General features: G+C 37.2%; 1 protein-coding gene across 4 annotated transcripts in view; it reads left to right on the top strand.

Annotated features, from left to right (window-relative positions):
* The window catches only part of ACER3 (alkaline ceramidase 3), an 88085-nt gene that overhangs the window by 42409 nt on the left and 23315 nt on the right, over window positions 1–22361 (top strand). For all 4 annotated transcript variants that reach the window (XM_014540390.1, XM_005867150.2, XM_014540392.1 and 1 more), the window contains 3 exons: window positions 3512–3622; window positions 16394–16446; window positions 19865–19917. In XM_014540390.1, the coding sequence (XP_014395876.1) occupies window positions 3512–3622; window positions 16394–16446; window positions 19865–19917 (217 nt within the window). The remainder of the gene's footprint in view (window positions 1–3511; window positions 3623–16393; window positions 16447–19864; window positions 19918–22361) is intronic.

Raw genomic sequence — 22361 nt, 5'->3', positions numbered from 1 at the left:
ATAAAAACTCTCAGCAAGGTGGGAATAGAAGGATCATACCCCAACATAATAAAAGCCATATATTATAACAAACCCACAGCCAACATACTCAATGGGCAAAAACTAAAACCATTTCCCCTAAGAACAGGAACAAGACAGGGATGCCCACTCTCACCACTCCTGTTCGACATAGTACTGGAAGTACTAGCCATTGTGATCAAACAAGAAGAAGAAATAAAAAGCATCCCAATTGGAAAAGAAGAAGTAAAATGTCCTTATTCACAAATGACATGATACTGTACATAGAAAACCCTAAAGACTCCATCAAAAAACTATTAGACTTAATAAATGAATTCGGCAATGTAGCAGGATACAAAATTAACGCCAAGAAATCTATGGCATTTCTATACCCCAGCCGTGGGCAAACTACGGCCCGCGGGCCGGATCCGGCCCGTTTGAAATGAATAAAACTAAAAAAAAAGAAGACCGTACCCTTTTATGTAATGATGTTTACTTTGAATTTATATTAGTTCACACAAACACTCCATCCATGCTTTTGTTCCGGCCCTCTGGTCCAGTTTAAGAACCCATTGTGGCCCTCGAGTCAAAAAGTTTGCCCACCCCTGCTATACACCAATAGTGAACTTACTGAAAGAGAGACTAAAAAAGCAATCCCATTTGCCATTGCATGAAAAAAAATTAAGGTACCTAGGAATAAACTTAACTAAGGAGATCCTATTTTCACTTCCTTTGGATATATACCAAGAGGTGGAATTGCTTGATCAGATTGTAGTTCCATTTTTAATTTTTTTAGGAACCTCCATACTGTTTTCCATAGTGACTGTACCTCTTTACATTCCCATCAACAATGCACAATGATTTCACTTTCTCTACAGACACCCTTGCCAACATTTGATGTTGGGTGCATGTATATTTATAATCGCTATATTCTCTTGATGAATTGACCCTTCGTTATTACATAATGATCTTTGCCTCTTGGCTTAAAGTCTGATAAAAAGAGTAGCTATCCTTGCTCTCTTGATTTTTTTTCACTTGCGTGGAATATCTTTTTTCATCACTTCACTTTGAGCCTATGTGTGTCCTTGAAGTTGAAGTGAATCTCTTGGAGACTTTAACCATTTACATTTAGAGTAATTTTTTTAAAAAAACATATCTGTATTGATTTCAGAGAGGAAGGGAGAGGGAAAGAGAGATAGAAACATCAGTGATGAGAGAGAATCATTGATTGGCTGCCTCCTGCACATCCCCTACTGGGGATCAAGCCCGCAACCTAGGCATGTACCCTTGACCAGAATCAAACCTGGGACTCTTCAATCTACAGGCTGACGCTCTATCCACTGAGCCAAACCAGCCAGGGCTAGAGTATTTATGAATAGCCTACTGTGGATTACTAATGCCTTTCTGGCTGTTTTGTAGTTCTCTTGTTCCTTTCTCTCCTGCTGTGTTCCTTTGTGAATTGATGATTTTCTGTAGTGGTAGGCTTTGCTTCCCTTCTCTTAATTTTTTGGGTATCTCCTATAGGTTTTTGCTTTGTGGTTGCCATGAGGCTTACATATAACAGTCTCTTTCACGCTGATAGTTTCCCATACTAAAACTCTACCTTTTATTCTCCCCTTTTAGGTTTTTGATAATACAGTTTACCTGTTTTTATTGTGTATTCATTCACAAATTATTGTAGCTTTAGTTATTTTTAATATGTTTTTCCTTTTACCTTTATTGCTAGAGTGACTGCTAGTATACACCATCATATTACAGTTCTGAATTTGGCTATATATTTACTTTACCACTGTGTTGTATATTTTCATGTTAGTAAGTAACATTCTTTCAGATCAGCTTGAAGATCCTTGTTTTTTATCTGTTTATAGCTATAAATTTTCCCTTTAACACTGCTTTTGTTGCATTTCATTAATGTTATGTTGTGTGTTCATTTTAATTAATCTCTAAGTATTTTCTAATTTCCCTTGAGATTTCTTCTTTGATCTATTGGTTGTTTAATTTCCATAAGTTTGTGGAAATTTCCAGTTTTTCTTCTGTTATTTATTTCTAACTTCATTTTATTGTGGTTGGAGGAGATACTTTATATATGGTATCTATCTTTTTAAGCCTCTTGAGACTTAATTTATGATCTACCCTGGAAAATGTTCCATGTGCACTTGAGAAGAATTTATACGCTGTAGTTGTAGGGTAGAGTGTTCTGTATATGTCCATTAACTGATACATGTCTTACGTAATATCAGCTTCAATGTTGAAATTCATTTATTTGAAATTTTGAATGTATTGTGCCATTTTATTTTACCCGGAATAAATTTATAAAATAGTTTAGCTATTTATTTCCCCATTTTACTATTTATTTCTGCTGTTGGGTTTTTTTGTTGTTTTTTTGCTATTGTTTGAGTTTTGTTTTTGTAAAGATAAGAACAGCCCTGGCCAGTGTAGCTCAGTGATTAAGCATTGACCTATGAACTGGGAGGTCATGATTCGATTCCCAGTCAGGGCACATGCCCTGGCTGGTGTGACTCAATTGGGTGAGCATTGTCATGAGTTCCATTCCTGGTCATGGCATATGCCCAGGTTTCAGGTTTATTACCTGGTCATGGTACATATGGGAAGCAGCTGTTCATCGATGTTTCTCTCCTCTCTCTCCCTCTCCCTTCCTTTCTCTCTCTAAAATCAATTTAAAAAAAGATATTAAAAAAACAAAAACAGAGATCAGATTAAGATTTCGTTGCCTTTCATGTTGTACTAGAAACTAAAAACATTACTACAAAAATGAAATTTTAAAAAGAAGTGCAAAATGCAAATCATTATTTGTTAGTATTTGATTCAGCAGACAAAATTAACTCAACCCTGTATTTCATCTTGTCATACTATATCCATGGACCACCCTTTCCATGGCATTGGTGTAGGCTGCCTTCTCCAACCCATTTTTTGCTGTATCTTTGAGGTTTTTTCTGAGACACTTTTTTGTTTTACCTTAGAATTTACGATTTTCTTTAGTAGATGTTCAGGTTGACAATTCTTAGTTTCATTTGTCTGAAGGTATCTTTATTTTACTTGAAGTTTGTTTGTTTTTTTTGTTTTTTTGTTAATCCTCACCTTTGAATATTTTTTTTCTTGATCTTTTAGAGAGAGAGGGAAAGACAGAGAGAAATGTTGATGTGAGAGAACCATATCGATTGGTTGCCTCCTGCACAACATTGGTTCCCCACCAGGGCCCAGGCCGGGAAGGAGACTGCAGTCAAGGTATGTGCCCTTGACTGGAATTGAACCTGTGACCCTTAGGTCCATAGGTCGACGCTCAATCCACTGAGCCAAACCAGTCAGGGCCTTCTTGGGTTCTTATAAGAAATTTTTGTTGAGTAGAAAATTTTCTTTTAGCACCTTGTAAATATCATTCCACCATCTTTCTGAGAAGTTATCTCTTTAATGTTTATTAATGGCCAAGTGAATATATCTTTATTTAAAGTAGTATTGGTTAACTTAATTATCTTCTCGTGCTTTTCTTCTATAGGGAATACAGTGAGTAACCTGATTATGATTATACCTCCAATTTTTGGTGCAATTCAGAGTGTTAGAGATGGACTGGAAAAGCGGTACATTGCTGCTTATTTAGCACTTACAGGTATGTATAACACTTAATCTAAAAATAATATACAGTGTTCAGGCTGTTTTTCTCATTCATTCCTAATATTGGTTCTCAATTTTGTGTTATTAAATTGTTGTTATGAATTAAAACTCCATAAATCTTGCCAGTGAATTGAATGCATGTTTTTAAAATCATAAAATATTTCAAGCATACAGAAGAATAGGGAGCATATAACAAATATATCCATGTCTCTTATTATGGAGCTTTGTCAGATCTTAGCACTTTGCAATATTTGTTTCAGATCTTACTTTTTCTTTTTAAAAGAAATAAACTACAAACTATAGATAAAATTGAAGCTTCCTTTGTTTTCCTACCTGATTTTATTCCCCTCATTCTCCCAGCTCACCTACCAGAGTTAACCACTATACTAATTTGATTATCATTTTTCCATGCTTTTGTATTTATACTACACTTATGTGTATTGTTAAAAGTATATACTAGTATAATACTAGGGGTCGAGTGCACGAAATCATGCACCTTGAAAGGAACTGTGGTCTGTGAGGCTGCGGTGGGCACAGAGGCAGGTCTTGGCCCATCTCCGTGCCCCCGCCCGGCCCCTCCTACCGCAGCCCCCAGTCCCCTGTCTGCTGGCAGCCCTGCTCCCGCCGCTCCCACGTGCTGATGGCACTGGCCCTGCTCGCACCCGCTGATGGCATGGAGTGATTGGGGCTGGTGCCAGCAGTGGGTGCAAGCAGAGCCGGTACCGTCAGTGGTGCGAGCGGCGGCTGCTGCCCCGATTGCCCCTCAGGAGCAGGGGGAGGTGGAGAAGCCCTCAGGGAAGATCGGGGCCGGCTGCGGCCACTTGCACCCACTGATGGCACCGAGCAATGGGGCCGGCGTCGGGTGCTGGCAGCGGGTGTGAGTGGGGCCGGTGCGGGCATCACGTGCAAGCACTGGGTGGGACCGTGGCGTAAGGGAGCAAAGAATTTTCAGTAACAACCAGAAGCTTGCCCTGATGACAGCGACCGGCACCCCACCTTGGTCTGGCAACCCCCTCTCACCTGCTCCACCATCCTGCCATGGCCAACGCCCGCCACGTTCCGTGCGCACCCCCTGGTGGTCAGCGCATGTCATAATGACTGTATGTTCAGTTGTTCTGCTGTTCGGTCTGTATATTAGGATTTTATATATATAGATGGTTTGCATATTTTTAGACTTTTTGTAAAGGACACTGTATTGTATGTATCTAACCATCTGCAACACTCATATTCCTCTGCTTTCAGTGAGGCAGGGACTGTGTCTTAGTTGTATCCCTATTATTTGGCAATTTAGTGGTCCTCAATAAATGTTGCATAGATGCATGAATGAACTTCACTAGAACTCAAGATGGGAAAATCACTGTCATGTTATTGCATTATCATCATAAAGACAAAAATAGCAAAGAACGTGGATTCTATTCTAGTTTCTTTTATATAACTTTTATATAACTTTCTAAGCTAAAAACAATTTTGTTTTGTTTTAGCACAAGATAGATATTATTTATATATGAGCATAAATACTTCTAATTACCACAAAACTGTAAGCTATAGTGTATCATGCCATATTCTACCATAACTAGATTAGTTTGAGAGACTTTGATTTCTGAATCTGTTTGTCTATCATGATGTTTTAAGAAAGTTACTTGATTTTTCTTCAAAAGAAAGACTTGTCCACAAACTTAGCACTTTGCATTATTTCCTGGGGTGTGTTCAGAATGTTTATAAAATACAATAATTATAATCAGTAATAACAATAGGAATAAAAAGATCTGAGGGATTTCCAGGTTGCTTTAGAATAATGGTGGCCTCTTATGTTAGAATTTGTCCACTCATTTCCCCAGAAAACCAAACAGGTTAAGAAATAATGTAAATTTTTAAAAAATAATGTAAATAAAGCCATACTTAACCCACACTTCCAGACTTAGGAGAAAAAGAATACTGTGAATTTCAACTTGTTTTTTAATACTAAATAAACACCACATTCCAACAGAACTATATCTGATGTTTTAGACTTGGGGAGGTTTGAAAAACTATATGGAAAAGAGGGAGAGAAGTTGGGGGCCTAAATCTGACAAAAACACCAATAGAAAGAGAACGCTTCATAATACTAGTAAATACAAAATTTCTGAAAGCAATTTTGTATTTACGAAAATACCATAGATCACAGTACTGGCTAACGGTAAAGGACTCGAAAGTATGTGAATCCTATGGTGGCAGTTTAGGAAAGGTATCATGGTGCGTTATCTGCTTACAAGCAAATCTATGATGAAAAAAAGAAACAAACCAAACAAACGACCATGGACCTATTTCCTCAAGAAGTACCTCAGGCAGGTCCTTTAGTAGGTATTCCAGAAGGCATTCTTATCATAGGACATGACAGCTCCATGCACTTTATTGCTCCGAAGACCTTCCAGTGGGACAAGATGTGGAGGTGGAGGTGGATGACAGTGGTATTGATGACACTGATACTGCGTAGGTCTAGGCCAGTGGTTCTCAACCTTCCTAATGCCGCGACCCTTTAATACAGTTCCTCATGTTGTGGTGACCCCCAACCATAAAATTATTTTCGTTGCTACTTCATAACTGTAATTTTGCTACTGTTATGAATCGTAATGTAAATATCTCATATGCAGGATGTATTTAGGCGACCCCTGTGAAAGGGTCGTTTGACCCCCAAAGGGGTCGCGACCCACAGGTTGAGAACCGCTGGTCTAGGCTAATGTGTATATTTGTGTCTTAGTTTTGAACAAAAAGTTTAAAAAGTAAAAATAAAAAGTTTTTTAAATAGAAAAAACTTATAGAATAAAGATGTAAAGAAAGAAAATGTTTGTACAGCTGTGCTTTAAGCTAAATGTTACTACAAAAGAGTTGAAATTTTAAAAATATTAAAAAGTTTATAAAGTAAAAAAGGTGTAGGAAGCCCAGGTTAATTTATATTGAAGAAATAAAGATATACTGTATTTTATTGTATCTTTTTTAGTTTATTGTATCTTTTGTTTAGTTACACAAATACTTACCATTGTGTTAAAATTGGCTACAGTATTCAGTACAGTAACCTGCTGTATAAGTTTGTAGCCTAGGAGCAATAAGCTGTACCATCTAGCCTAGGTGTGTAGTAGGCTATACCACCTATGTTTGTGTAAAGGCATTCTATGGTATTCGTACAAAGACAAAATTGCCTAATGACACATTTCTCAGAACATATCCCCATTATTAAGTGGCACATGACTGAAATCATTGTGATTTAAGCCAGTAATTTAAAACCGCATTACATAAAATAGAAGCAAGCCAAAAGAAACCTTTTCCATGAGATTTAATTTTTCTCTTTACTTTCAAAATCACAAGTTGTGATTTATCTTATTTCTTTAAAATAGAAATAGCCCTGGCCAGGTGGCTCAGTTGGCTGGAGCATCATCCTGTGTACACCAAAAGCTAAAATAGAAATATGTTCACTTATTCTTTACAAGGGAAGAAACATAGTGTGTGAAAACAAAAATGACAAAGTTCTTGTCCCCAGAGAGCTTATGTTACATTGAAGACAAATGAACTTCAAATAAACAATAAAACATATTGGTAGTTGTATAAATGTATGTGTTGTGCAATTAAATGAGTAGATATTGGCAACAAGAAAAATAAAATGAGTTATAAAATAGTAAAAAAACCACATAGAGCAAGAAAAAGTCTATTAAAGATTTTTATTGTTCGGCTGGTGTGGCTTAGTGGTTGAGCATCAATCCATGCACCATGAGGTCACCAGTTCGATTCCCAGTCAGGGCACACGTCCAAGTTGTGGGCTCAATCCCCAGTGAGGGGCATGCAGGAGGCAGCCAATCAATGTTGATGTTTCTCTCTCATCAATGTTTTCTATCTCTCCCTCTCTCTTTCTCTTTAAAATCCATTAAAAAACTTTTTAAAGATCTTTATTATCTCTTTCTAAGTCCAATGCTGAAATAGAAAGTTACTGAAGTAGAAATGTCAGAGACAGAAAGTCATTCCCCCAAAGTCATTTGCTTGGACATGCCTTAAGTTTAGTGTGATCATACCTATAGTTTGTCACTGCCAGACTAAAAGTCACCTGAAATGATCTTAAGAACATTATGCCTCTTGTCAAGGGGAAAATGAGTATACTTCAAATAAGCTAACCTACTTTCAAAATCTAATGATTCCATTCTCCATGTATATGAATTTTTTCATAGCTTGAGTTAGGGACTAGAAAATAAAATTTGTTGAAACCTATTGTATACCAGGTACATGCTAGGTAATCCTCAAGCAACCTTTCATGATAAACATTGTTATCCGTATTTTACAGCTGAGGTGACTGAGTCTCAGAGAGATTTAAGCAACTTGCTCAAGTTGATAAGTAATAAGTGATAGATTATTTAAGGTCTCATTCTAAAACCTTTGTACACTCTCCACAGTGTGGTTAGTCAAGTGGGTCAAAATAAATGTGTATCAGAACATATCTTTGTTTTATTGTAACCTTGAAAACTTTGATAGCATGCCAAAATATTTGAATCAATAGGTTCCAGCTCAGTGAAATTCTATTATATGCTTGAGAGACTCTTACAACTGCAATCAAGTGCTATGAATATGAATATTTAATTAGAAGATGCAGATGGGACATTGACCTCTCTGTTCCAATTCCATTATTATTTTGACTGCCTCAGTTTTCACTTCAGCCATGGCCACCTGCTCCTGTTACTTGTTTTTTGGAAAGTGCTGGACAATTCCTACAAATGTGAATTTTATTTTAACTTTGGTGCCTCCATATTTTTAAGGGAAACATCATGGTGAAATGTTAGCTAACAGTCACCCTTATACTAATGAAACGTTTTATTCTCCATGTGACTGAATCAATCAGTTTGCATGCAAGAGGAAGAAGAGAAAAATACTTAGATTCTTTTTTTAAGTATCTCCAGAATTTCTAATTTGTGTAATTTAAGGATCAATGAATGTTGTTTTGCTTTCACATATTTTACATTTGTTCCTTTGGCTTAAATAACTCAACTTTCCTATTTCTGAATTTTTTAAATTTGTGCCAATTTGGATAACATTTCAGAAAATATGCACCTGTTGATAAATCGTAGCCTGTCAGTGGTGAAAATTGGTTTTTACCAATATTCTCCAGCCAGGCATGCCTCTTTCAATTCAACCATTTTTTAAATGAAATAACCTATGTGGAAATCTATATTTATTGGCAGGTTAGTCCTCATCTGGATTCTCTGCCTTAGCCTCATCTTCAACAACTCTCCCACATGTACATTATACTTTAGCTATGTCAAACTATTTGCCGTTTTTAGTGTCATACATATGTTTACATCTCTGCCTTTAGCCTCTTTTGTCTAGTAAGTTCACCATGTCTGTCATTCAGGACTCAGTTTAAGTGTTATTTCCTCTAGTAAGCCTTCCTTTAAACCTTCTTCAACTCCCTGATAGAATGAGATGACCCTTTTCTGTATTCCCAGTCAATACGTATACAGGCAGTCCTCGAGTTATGCCGGACTCAACGTATGTCGTTTTGTGGTTACGTCGCCATCTCCCATTTACAGTATTTATTAAAAAGAGAGTTCTGTCATTTTGATGTATGTACATATGTGCTTTATGTTTTTTAGTATTTATTTACCACAAGTAAAGGTCAGGAATTGTTATCTTTCTTTTAAATTTTTTTTACTGTTTCACTTCATTACTGCTGTGTATGTGCTCCATGTGAGTGACGTAGGTGCTTATGTAGGTGGGTTCTGACTTATGGAGAAAATTGCGTTACGTTGCGCCATAGGAACGGATCTCTGATGTAACCCGAGGACCTACTGTATCTCTATTGCTGCACATATTCTAATTATTTGTTTACTTTCTGACTTTCCCCTAATATTCTTTAGCAGTTAAGGGGGAAAGTGGCAGAATATGAGGTTGAAGAGATTTAGGAAGGGGCCAGATCATACAGGGCCTTACTATGGGCCCTGTATGTATACAATTTATAAATAGATTATATGTATACAATTTATAAATTTATATACATTTATGGAGTTGTTAAAATATTTTTTTGCTATCAAAGTTGGGAGACTACTCCTATAGACATTACTCTGCCTTGTAACCAGAGTGATATAATTTAAAATGCAAAATTCATTATGTATCCTTCAGTATCCATGGGAGTTTGGTTCCAGGACCCCCTCAGATACCAAAATCTGAGGATGCTTAAGCCTCTAATATAAAATGGCATTAATATTTGCATGTAACCTACGCACATCCTCCTGTATACTTTTTTCCCCCAATTACAGTTTACCTTTAACATTATTTTGTATTGATTTCAGGTGTACAGCACAGTGGTCAATCACATACCTCACAAAATGTTCCCCCCTATACCTTCAGCACCCTTCACAGAGTGATGGCAACACTATTGACTATACTCCCCATACTGTACCCCACATCTCTGTAACTATTTTGTAACTACTAATTTGTATTTCTTAATTCCTTCACCTCTTTCACCCAGTGCCCCAAACCCTCTGCCCTCTGGCATCTACCAGTCCACTCTCTGTGTCTCTGAGTTCATTTCAATTTTGTTTGTTCGCTTATTTTGTTCTTTAGATACCATATATAAGTGAAATCATATGGTATTTGTCTTTGACTGACTTATTTTATTGAACATAATGCCCTGTAGATCCATCCATGCTGTCACAAATGGTAAAATTTTCATTTTTTATGGCCAAGTAATATTCCATTTTATATACTGTATGTACCACAGCTTTTTTATCCACTCATCTATTGATGGATACTTAGGTTGATTCCATATCTTGGCTATCTATCTATATTATAAAAACCCAGTGGCCCTAACGCCGTAATGACCAAAGACCTGTGCATGTGGGCGGGGCTGCAAGCACAGCGAGGCCATGCAGGTGGGCAGGACCACGCGATTTCACGTGCTGGACTTCTAGTTGTAAATAATGCTGCAATGGCCCTAACTGATTTGGCTCAGTGGATAGAGCGTCGGCCTGCGGACTGAAGGGTCCCAGGTTCGATTCCGGTCAAGGGCATGTACCTTGGTTGCGGGCACATCCTCAGTAGGGGGTGTGCAGGAGGCAGCTGATTGGTGTTTCTCTCTCATCGATGTTTCTAACTCTCTATCCCTCTCCCCTCCTCTCTGTAAAAAATCAATAAAATATATTTTAAAAAAATAATAGTGCTGCAATGAACATAGGGGTAATTCTTTTGAATTAGTGTTTCATGTTTCTTTGGATGAATATCAAGAAATGGAATCGCTGGGTCATAAGGCAGTTTCATTTTTAATTTTTTGAGGAACCTTCATACTGTTTTTTCCATATGGCTGAACCAATTTGTATTACCACCAACAGTGCATGAGGGTTCCTTTTCTCTACATCCTCACCAACACTTGTCATTTGTGGATTTATTGATAATAGCCATTCTGATAGGTGTAAGATGGTGTCTCATTGTAGTTTTAATTTGTGTTTCTCTGACAATTAGTGACTTTTTTAAATATATTTTATTGATTTTTTTACAGAGAGGAAGGGAGAGGGATAGTTAGAAACATTGATGAGAGAGAAACATCGATCAGCTGCCTCCTGCACACCCCCCACTGGGGATGTGTCCACAACCAAGGCACATGCCCCTGACCAGAATCGAACCCAGGACCCTTCAGTCCGCAGGCCGACGCTTTATCCACTGAGCCAAACTGGTCAGGGCGACGATTAGTGACTTTGAGCATCTTTTCATATGTTTATTGGCCATCTACATGCCTCTTTGGGGAAGTGTCTATTCAGGTCCTCAGTCCATTTTTTAATTGGATTTCTTGTTTGGTATTGAGTAGTATGAGTTCTTTATAAATTTTGGATATTAACCCCTTATCAGATGTATCATTGGTGAATATCTTCTTCCTTTCAATAAGTTGTCTTTTCATTTTGTTGATGGTGGCCTTTGCCGTGCAAAATCTTTTTTTAAATCTTCACCTGAGGATATTTTTTTTTACTGATTCTAGAGAGAGAGAAAAGGAGAGGGAGAGAGAAATAGCATCAATGTGAGAGAAAAATATCAATCAGTTGTCTTCCATACCCGCCCTGATGGGAGATTGAACCAGTGACCCATCGGTGCTCAGGAAGACACTCTAACCAACAGCTACACCAGCCAGGACTGTGCAAAAACTTTTTAGTTTGATGTAGTCCCATTTGTTTATTTTTTCTTTTATTTCCCTTACCCAAGGAGTTATAGCAGAAATATATTGCTAAAAATAATGTTAGATATTTTACTGCCTATGTTTTCTTTTAGGAGTTTTATGGTTTTGAGTATTACATTTAAGTCTTTAACCCATTTTGAAGTTTATTTTTGCATATGGTATAAGAAGGTGATCTAGATTCGTTTTCTTGCATGTATCTGTCCAATTTTCTGAGCACCAATTACTGAATAGAGTGTCTTTACTCTAGTCTTTCTTTATACTTACTTTTTAAAAAAATGTTTTTATTGATTTTTAGAGAGAGAGGAAGGGAGAGGGAGAGAGAGAGAGAGAGAGAGAGAAACATCGATTGGCTGCCTCCTGCACACACCCTACTGGGAATCAAGCCTGCAACTGGGGAATGTGCCCTGATGGGGAATCAAACCAGAGACCTCTTGGTTCATGGGTCGATGCTCAACCACTGAGCCACACTAGCCAGGCTCCTCCTGTATACTTTAAATCATCTCTAAATTATAGACAGACCTCAAAGATACTATGGGTTTGGTTCCAGACCACCGCAATAAAGCAAGTATCATAATAAAGCAAGTCACATGAATTTGTTGGTTTCTCAGTGCATTATATAAAAGTTATGTTTATACTGCACTGTATGTATTAAGTGTGCAATAGCATTATGTCTAAGGAAAAACAATGTACATTAATTTAAAAATACTTTATTGCTAAAATAAATGCTAACCATCATCTGAACCTTCAGTGAGTTGTAATCTTTGCTGGTAGAGGGTGTTAACCTTCAATTTGTAAAAAGAAAAAGCAGTGTCTGTGGAGGGCAATAAAGTGAAATACAAGAAAGCGAGGTCTATCTGTACATGAATATTCACAACAGCATTATTCATAATAGCCAAAATGTGGAAAAGTCCTAAATGTCTGTCTTAAACCGCTCAGGCTATCATAACAAAATACCATAGACTAGGTGGCTTGAATAACAGACATTTATTTCTCACAGTTCTGGAGGCTGGAAAGTCCAAGATTAAGGTGCTGGTCTGTTCAGTTCCTATTGAGAGCCCTCTTCTTAGCTTGCAGATGAACACCTTCTCCCTGTATCTCCACATGGCCTATATATTTTTTTAACATGGCCTATTTTTGTTGCATCCAGGTGGAGAGAGAGCAAGGTCCTGTCTCTTCCTCTTCTTATAAGGATATTAATTCTATCATGGGGACCCACCCTCATGACCTCATCTAAACCTACTTACCTCCCAAAGGATTCAGCCCCAAACACTATCATGTTGGGGGTTAGGGCTTCAACAAATGAATTTGGGGGGACACAAGCATGCAATTTATAACAATGTCAATAAACTGACAAATGGATAAATACAATGTAGTATGTCTATACAATGGACTACTATCTATATATATATGAAAGCCTAAGTGACCGAATGACCAAACCACCAGCTGACGGGTCACTATGACACGCACTGACCACCAGGGGGCAGACGCTCAATGAAGGAGCTGCCCCTGGTGGTCAGTGCGCTCCCACAGCGGGAGCACCGCTCAGCTGATCAATGGGCACCAGATGCAGGGCTCATGGCTTATGAGCACCGCTATGGCGGCGCAAGCCTCTCCCAATTGGGACTGACTGGGTGCGAGCCCGTGGCAGGCGTAGCAGGGTGGGATGAGCAGGAGCGGCAGGCGGCATTGGACTGTCAGCGTCCACCTGATCCCCGCAGGCCATGCTGAGGGACCCCACTGGTGCACGAATCTGTGCACTGGGCCTCTAGTTCACTCATAAAAGGAATGAGTTAATGATACATGCTATAACATGAGTGAACCTTGGAAATATGCTAATTGAAAGAAAGCAAACAGAAAAGACTATAAATTATGTGATTCCTTCCATTTATATAATAAGTACAGAACAGGCAAATCTGTAGAGAGAGAAAATAAATTAATGGTTGTCTGGGGCTTAAGGAGTTGGAAGATTTCAGGAGAAATAGATAGTGGCTACTAATAGATATTAGGTTTCTGTTTGGGATGATGAAAATATTCTAAAATTAGGTAATGACCGTGGTTGCACAACTATATAAACATATTAATAACAATATAACTGTGCACTTTAAATAAATTAATTTTGTAGTGTGTGAATTATATCTCTGTCAAGCTGATAAACAAATATTGTTGGTTTGCTTTGCCCTGGTTGGGTAGCTCAGTTGGTTAGAGCATCATCGCCATATGCCAAGGTTGTGGGTTTGCTCCCCAGTCGGCACATACAAGAATCAACCAATGAATGCATAAGTAAGTGGAACAACAAATTCATGATTTTTTTCTCTCTCTCTAAAAATCCATTTAAAAAAAAAGATGTGACAGCTGCTTTGCTTTAAAGTGGCAAAATATAAAATACTAAAGGCCCAGTGCATGAAATTCGTGCATGGGTAGGGTCCCTAGGCCTGGTGGGCGATCAGGGCCAATCAGGGTCTTCCGGCTGCGGGCTGGGGCCTCCCTTCCCCAGCTGTTGGCTGCTGGCCAGAACCTTCCTTCGTTCCGTGCCACCCCCTGGTGGTCAGTGCACGTCATAGTGAGGGATCAAACTCCTGGTTGAACTCTCGAGGGGACAATTTGCATATTAGGCTTTTATGTATATAGATTGTGTGGAGGCAGGGCTGCTGTTCTATTACATTTCTTTGCATTCTACATAGGTTGTTGAAGAGATAAATCATAAAGGGATCTTTACAAATCAGATTTTTAGTGTTCTATGTATAAACAGTACCAAGAGAACATTTGAAAGGGTTTGGATATAAATGTTCCTTGAGTGAAGCATGATTAAGTGGCCAGTCTCCCTTTTAGGATGAATGGTCATCCCACTTCATTTTTATTTTTTTATTTCATGAGTATATTGTGTGACTTTAAATAACACACAGAGTTTATTTTTCCCACTTATATTAACTTATCTATCTTTGCATCTTCTAATTTCTCCTTTTGAAAAGACACCAACCTTCCTACTTCCTCATTTCTTTAGTAAAACAAGTGCAATAACTTTTTTACTTTTCTCATCTCATTTTAAGCAGTAAAAAATAATGTAATCATGTATATAGTGTGTTGTTGTTTTTAAAAAGCAAGAGTAACTAAAAGTTTGAAATTTTTCTCAAGTGGCTTTGTGCAAATTATATGGTGACACCCCCATTTACCATGTCTGTTGGGCTAACTCCTATACATCCTTAAGGCGAACTCCTCTGGCATCATTCTTGCATTCTCTCACTTCCTTCATAAGTGCCCCTCTTCTGTGTTCCCATGGCACTCTATGCTATCTCCTTATCATAGCTCCGTGTACTGGCACCTTCTGTTTATCAGCTTGTGCCCTCTATTAGACTATATGCCTTATTAAGGCCAAGGTCTGGATTTTATCATTCTACCTCAACATCTGTAACTGACTTTTGGCAAATAGGAAGTGCTCAGTAAATGCTTGTTGAACTGAATGTAATGAATCACACTAAAGCCCAATTATCAGATGTGATAGGAGCTGATATTTGTTTGGTTGATTTTTAAAAAGTCAAATCATATAATTACTTAAAAAGTATATATATATATATATCCTAAAATGTTTATTTTAATTAAAGCATAGTTGCATAATCTTTGACAATTATTTTATATAGGGTATCACCTTTGAATATGGGATTCTAATTATAGTTCTACTTAGCCTTTCTTGGATTAAAAACAACAAATTTTAAAACTCTAAAATGAAAGCAGTTTATTTAAAATAGAGGCACTTGGAAAGAACTTTGAGAAATGAATACAGAATCTTTAGATTTTTATTTTTCCTAATGTGTAACAGATACCTTACCCACACCTAATTCAACAGCAATTTTTATTAGCAACTCAATTTTATTTTAAGCATTTAAAATAGTTTTTGTAGAAACAGCAGCTCTCTTTTGGCAGTCATAGTTTTGATAACTAAATACAGTGGCATTAACAAGTTTGGGAATAAACATAACTGACTGGCTCTTAGTAAGCATACATTTCAGCTATTTGGATCAGATGTGCAAGGAAGTACTAAAGTAACTAAACAGCTATGCCATTAAAGCTTACCCTGAGCATCAGGTAATATATTTTACAGGTAGAACAGAGAATGTTGATTATATTTGTAAATCGTGTACTGGAGGGAATTTACTGTATTTTTTTTCTATACCAAAATTTTATTAATTATAGAGCTTATGCAGAGTCTGCTATGTCCTGTCACAAGATTTCATAAACTTTGCTCTTCTTAAAACTCAGTGCCTTGAGCCCAGCTGGTGTGGCTAAGTGGTTGAGCATTGACCTATGAACCAGGAGGTCACGATTCCATTCTGATTCCTGGTCAGGGCCATGCCTAGGTTGTGGGCTTGATCCCCAGTAGCGGGTGTGCGGGAGGCGGTTGATCAATGATTCTCTCTCATCATTGACGTTTCTATCTCTCTCTCCCTCTCCCTTCCTCTCTGAAATCAATAAAAATATATTTGTTAAAACATACACTCAGTGCTTTGAAATGTCTTATTGCCTTCTTAAGTCACTCTGGCCACTTCCAAAGAATGTAATGCTAATGGTTTTGTTTGTTTGTTTTAATTTCAGTGGTAGGAATGGGATCCTGGTGCTTCCACATGACTCTGAAATATGAAATGCAGGTCAGTAATGACAAAATTGACTAAATGCTTGTTTCTTCTAATCCAGAAACACTTCAAATTTGAGAAAAGAGCATGTTACTAGAAGATAGTTGAAACAAGAGACTTGGGAAGGGGTGGGAGTTGAGATTAGTAATCTCTGGAGTTTTTACTTAAGGCCAAAGTATCCAGATGCACTAAGTGAAGTAAAGAGGCAAGCGAACAAGTTGTCCATGACAAGTGAGGATTATAACTGTTTAACCACCTCTGTGTAGGTATGTACAATTTTAGAGCAGAGTCCCAGGGAGACATCTAAAAAAGACATCATCAGTTCTTAGATGCCTGTATTCCCTCATGTCTCTCTCTTACAGAGTTCATTTGAATGATCTGGTTCCTCTCACTAGCAAGGTTTTAGAGCTATGCAAGGATTTTTATTTACTGCCTTTGCTCTAAGGAGGCCATATATCTAGTCCTCAATCTTTTGACCTCTTTTTTCTCCATCACTAACCCAGATAGTCTAGAACAGCACTGTCCAGTAGAAATATAATGCGAGCTACATATGTAAATTAAAATTTTTGAGGGGGCACATTAATAAAAACCACATTTAAAAATAAGTGAAATTAGCCCTAACCGGTTTGGCTCAGTGGATAGAGCGTCGGCCTGCGGACTGGAGGGTCCCAGGTTCGATTCCGGTCAGGGGCATGTGCCTTGATTGCGGGCGCATCCCCATTGGGGGCTGTGCAGGAGGCGGCTGATCGGTGTTTCTCTCTCATCGATGTTTCTGGCTCTCTATCCCTCTCCCTTCCTCTCTGTAAAAAATCAATAAAATATATTTAAAAAAATAAAAATAAGTGAAATTAGTTTTAATATATTTTATTTTACCCAATATCTCCAAAGTATTACTTCAACCTGTAATTAATATTAAAATGCTTCACATCTTGAAATCAGATATATATTTCATGCTTGCAGTTAGATTAGGTTTCTTTTAAGTGCTCAGTAGCCACATAAAATAAAGCTAGTGGCTACTGTATTGGAGAGTGTTAATTATAGAAGATCTGTATATACAACAGTCTATAAATTATAACTGCATTAAATGTATAACACATATTTATAAGAAAGTGTTATGTGTGCTATACATGCCATGCTTGAGTTGGAGAATATACAGATTATGAGACACTGGTCTGACCTAATCAAGCATAGAAAACATTTCTTAACACTTTCTAGCTCAGAAAACATGATGTAATATTAAAACTATTTTTAATAAAGTATAAATTATTTATGGTAAGATGATATAGCTTGAAAAGGATCTATAAAAATTAAAGACATTCAAACTATCTAATTTGAGGACATTTTCATCACCCCAAAGAGAAACCCATTAGCAGTCACTCTATACTACTCCCGCCACCTAGCCCCTGACAACCATGGATTTGCCTATTATGAATATTTCATTGCAATGAATTATACAATAGGTAACCTTTTGTGTCTGTCTTCTTTTAGATAGGCCAAATAATATTCCATTGTCTGGATATACCACATTTTGCTTATCTATTTATCAATTAATGGGTATTTGTGTTATTTCCATTTTTGGGCTTTCATGCATAATGTTGCTATGAACATTCATGTACAAGTTTTTGTGGATATATGTTTTTAATTCTCCTGCGTATATACTTAGCAGTAGAATTGCTGGGTCACTGGTAACCCTATGCTTAACCTTTTGAGGAGCTGCCAGATTGTTTTTCAAAGTGGCCGTACCATTTTACATTCCCACCAGCCATTCCTTCAGATCCTTGCTATTGCTCGTCCTTTTGATTATATCCATTCATGGGTGTGAAGTGGTATCTCACTGTGGTTTTGGTTTGCATTTCCCTAATGACTAATGATGTTGAGCATCTTTTCATGTGCTTATTGATTATCCATATATCTTCTTAAGAGAAATATCTATTCAGATCCTTTACTCATTTCTAAATAGGGTTATTTGCTTATTTTCATTGAATTGTAAGAGTTCTTTATCTGATCTGGATACTAGACCCTTATCAAATATATGGTTTGCAAACATTTTCTTCCATTCTGTTGGGTGTTTTTTTCATTTTCTTAAGAGCATTCTTTGAAGCAAAAAAGTTTTCAGTTTTGCTGAAGCCCATTTTACCTATTTATTTATCATATATGTATATGTATATGTATGTATATGTATATGTATATGTATATGTATATGTATATGTATATGTATATGTATATGTATATGTATGGAGAAACAACTAGATGAATGTGCTGAGATAAAATGTCAGGCAAGACTAAGCATCTGAGTGAGGGGAAGGATAGGCTCCCCTACTATGTGTTGATCATATTGTGACAAGAATATTGCATTCAATTCTGAGGACTAACCTAGCATGTGTTCAAATGAAAGGCACCAGAATGGTGAAAGAACTAAAAACCTGAGGGGAAGGAACTGGGAATACAATCATGTGCTGATTAACATAGGAATATGGTCAGAAATGTGTCATTAGACAATTTCATTGGTGTGCAAGCATCATAGAGTGTACTTACTAGTATACAAACCTAGATGGTATTGTCTACTACTGAAATTGTATGTACTATACTTTTATACATCTGGCAGTGCAATAGGTTTGTTTACATCAACATCATCACAAACATGTGAGTAATGTATGCACTAAGACATTACTTTGGCTACAATATCACTAGATCTCAAGCCTGTTCACTTACATCTATTCCCAATTCTGCTACCTTAATCCAAGTAGCAATTTTCCTTAGCCTGGACCACTGTAACCTCTTGGCTAGACCTCCCATGTCTACGCTTTCTTTCTTCAGAACATTCTCCATACAGAATTGGTTTTAGGACAAGTTTAAGTATTAGCAATAACCTAACACTCAGCTTAGTGTCTCGCTTATAATATAATACATAATAGCTATAATCATTATTATTATTATTATTATTATTATTGCTAATAACATTATCTTTCAGAGGCATAGGTTACTTAGATTAACTAAATGACTTTCCCAACCATTAATACCTCTTCTTATGTATATTAGTGGACATTTTATCCATCTTAAGTGATATAGAAAAGGGCAGAAATGCAAAAGAATACTGATAGGACCCATAGACCTCTAGATGGTGAGCATCATACTTTCTTGGAAATGTGATACTATAGTTTGTTATTGCCAAATGATCTGAGCTGCCCAGTGCATCCTGCATTCTACTTAGCTATGTACATTAGGACAGATAGATGGACGATATGCTTGATTATTCAAAAACAATAAAATAAACACACTCAGGATAGATTAGATAATGATAAATATATAAAAGAATTAATAAAAGATATTAGATAATGAGGTGACCATTTTAATCATGAAATTTTACTTTATTTGCATAATAATTGCAACTCTACAGTATTGACATCCTGATATCTGTCTTTGTTTCTTATAGCTATTGGATGAACTCCCAATGATTTACAGCAGTTGTATATTTGTGTACTGCATGTAAGTATTTAAGTTTAAAATTTAGTTATTTGATATATTTTAAAATTTACATTGGCCTTATAGTGAATTGAGTTATATAACTAACTCAGTTAATATTACTGAGAGATTATAATAGTGTAAAAGATTATAATATTTGTGATCTTGATGTAGAGTATAATCTCTGGGAAGTTAAAATAATGTTGTTTATTAATTTTTGTGATATCAATACCCTATAGCCAATTTAGGTAGACTATTACTTAAATTTGACATAACTTACATAATTTGCCTTTCCTTGAGTTATAAATGTATACATGTTTAGGTAAAGATTTTATATATTGTGCCATAAAAATAATTTTTATCTATTTTGTATTTGTAATTGTTCTAGAGATACCAGATCATTAGTCATCTCTAATTATCACAGTTGTGCAAGATAAATGCGTATTGTCCCTATGTTTGTCCAAGTCTGTAGAAAGTTTTTATAAGAGTTTGAGCCAAAACTGAGGACAGTTGCTGGGAAGCAAGATCTCAAATGCTATAGAGAATGATAGTTTTGCAGTTTCTTTTATGCATTTGGAATTAAGGAGGGAACTAAAGAAGATTACAGGAAAGTGGGAGAAAGCAAGGCAGGAATTGGATAGTTAAGATGATGTGCTTTCTTAAAAGTGGTTAGGCTTATTTCAAAGGTGTGTTAACCTAGATGCACAGAAACAATGGACAGGGCTTAAGGCAAAGAAAAAACCTTTACTAAAAAGTTATATGCCTGGGGCGTTACTATCCACCATGACCTGACCACTTAGGAGTTTATGATCAAATCATCTGGGAAGGTACTTTCCATAGAGCCCCCTGTTAGTCCACAGATATAAAGCAGAATTTATGCTTAGGTGACTTACCTAAGGTCATGTAGTTAGTAAGTGTCAGAGTTGGAAATTGAACTACAAGTTTAGTAACCTTGTTACTGGAAAGGGGACCTGTCCCTGAGCAGGTCTGCCTAGGGCTCACCAGTAGTGTGTGGGTTCTTGACTTCGTGCAGGAAAAATTTCACAACACGAGTCCAGGTGAATTTTAGAGGACATTTACTAAAATGGGACAGTGAGACAAGAAAGGGCTGGTGAAATGAGCCAAGGCTGGTCTGCTTTGGCTCACTAAGAAGTCAGAAAAAGGGGGCCTGGGTGTCGTGTTCAAGGGATTTGCCCAGGATGAACTGCCACTGCCCAGTGTTGCCCTGGTTGCAAGCCTTGTGGGTTCCCTTACAACTTAGGAGATGCATGTTGTGGGGAAAGAATGGGATGGGGGAGGCATGGGCATGTTCCTGGGAGGAAGAACATGTGCTGGGACCTTGGTTTTGAGGGATTTTAAAGGCTGGGTGAATGGGGGGATCTCAGTAGGATAGTCATCAACTTTATGCTGATGTACCAAAATGAGATTTATTTTCTTAATTTCTTCTGTCCTTGGGTGTGGTTAGCAAATGGCACTAATTGGAATTCTGCTGTCTCCCTGAGTAGGGTGATTTAAGCCAGCGGTCGCCAACCACTGGTGGTCCGTGAGGTCCGAAAGGTTGGCAACTGCTGATTTAAGCTATTTACTCTCTGGTTGGGAAGGAGAAGTTCAAACCATTTGCTTTTAAATGTCCTTGATTTAGGGAATATGGGATTTACTAGGTGGCTACAAACTGCTTGGCATGTAGATTTTCTAAATGGCTGCAAACTGCTGTTTAACTATCTCAGTTTCCTATTCCACTCATCCTGGCTTTATAGCCTGTTTCAACCTTACCTTCTAAATATATGTTCTGTTCCCCAGCACTAATACTTAACATGTCTCTGAGCCCCTGAGCCCTTTATGTGATGGTTGGCTGATTCTTCTCAATATGGTCATCATTGCTAGCTTAAGAATATCTTCTAAAGGTATGCAAAATTCAGAACAATTTAAAAACATATTATTTTAAAAGTTCTGAAATTTTTTTCTGTAAAGGGCTAGACAGTAACTATTTTTGGCTTTGTGTGCCTGTAGTCTGTTGCACCCCTTCAACTTTGCTGTTGCAGCATGGAAGATATGTAAACAAATGGATGTGATTATGTTCCAGTAAAATTTTATTTACAAAAAACAAAAAAAAACAAACAAACAGGCTTAGGCTGAGAAATTGCCCTGATCTAGAAAAATACTTTCAGATGAGCTCTTTTTACTAAGTCATCAAGTTCCAGAATTTAAAGACAAAAGAGATCTTATAAGTCATCTGGGCCACCACCTTTCTTTGCAGAGAAGGAAATAGGAGTTGAGTCCAATTCCCACAGCCAATTGATTAGTGAACTGAGAGAAGTCTCCTGCTGTTTGTATTAAAACATGGGTTCAAAGGTTGGATACTTAACTGATGGCCGTATATTTGTTTATATTTCCTTACTTACTGAATATTTCCTCTGTCAGATACTATCTTAGTGACTAGATATATGGAAAAAAGGTTTTATCCCAGC

The sequence above is a fragment of the Myotis brandtii genome, unplaced genomic scaffold, assembly GCF_000412655.1.
Source record: "Myotis brandtii unplaced genomic scaffold, ASM41265v1 scaffold244, whole genome shotgun sequence".
NCBI classification, from domain to species: Eukaryota; Metazoa; Chordata; class Mammalia; order Chiroptera; family Vespertilionidae; genus Myotis; species Myotis brandtii.
Note: the sequence above shows the minus strand (reverse complement) of the source record. Positions and strands in the feature narration are given on the sequence as shown.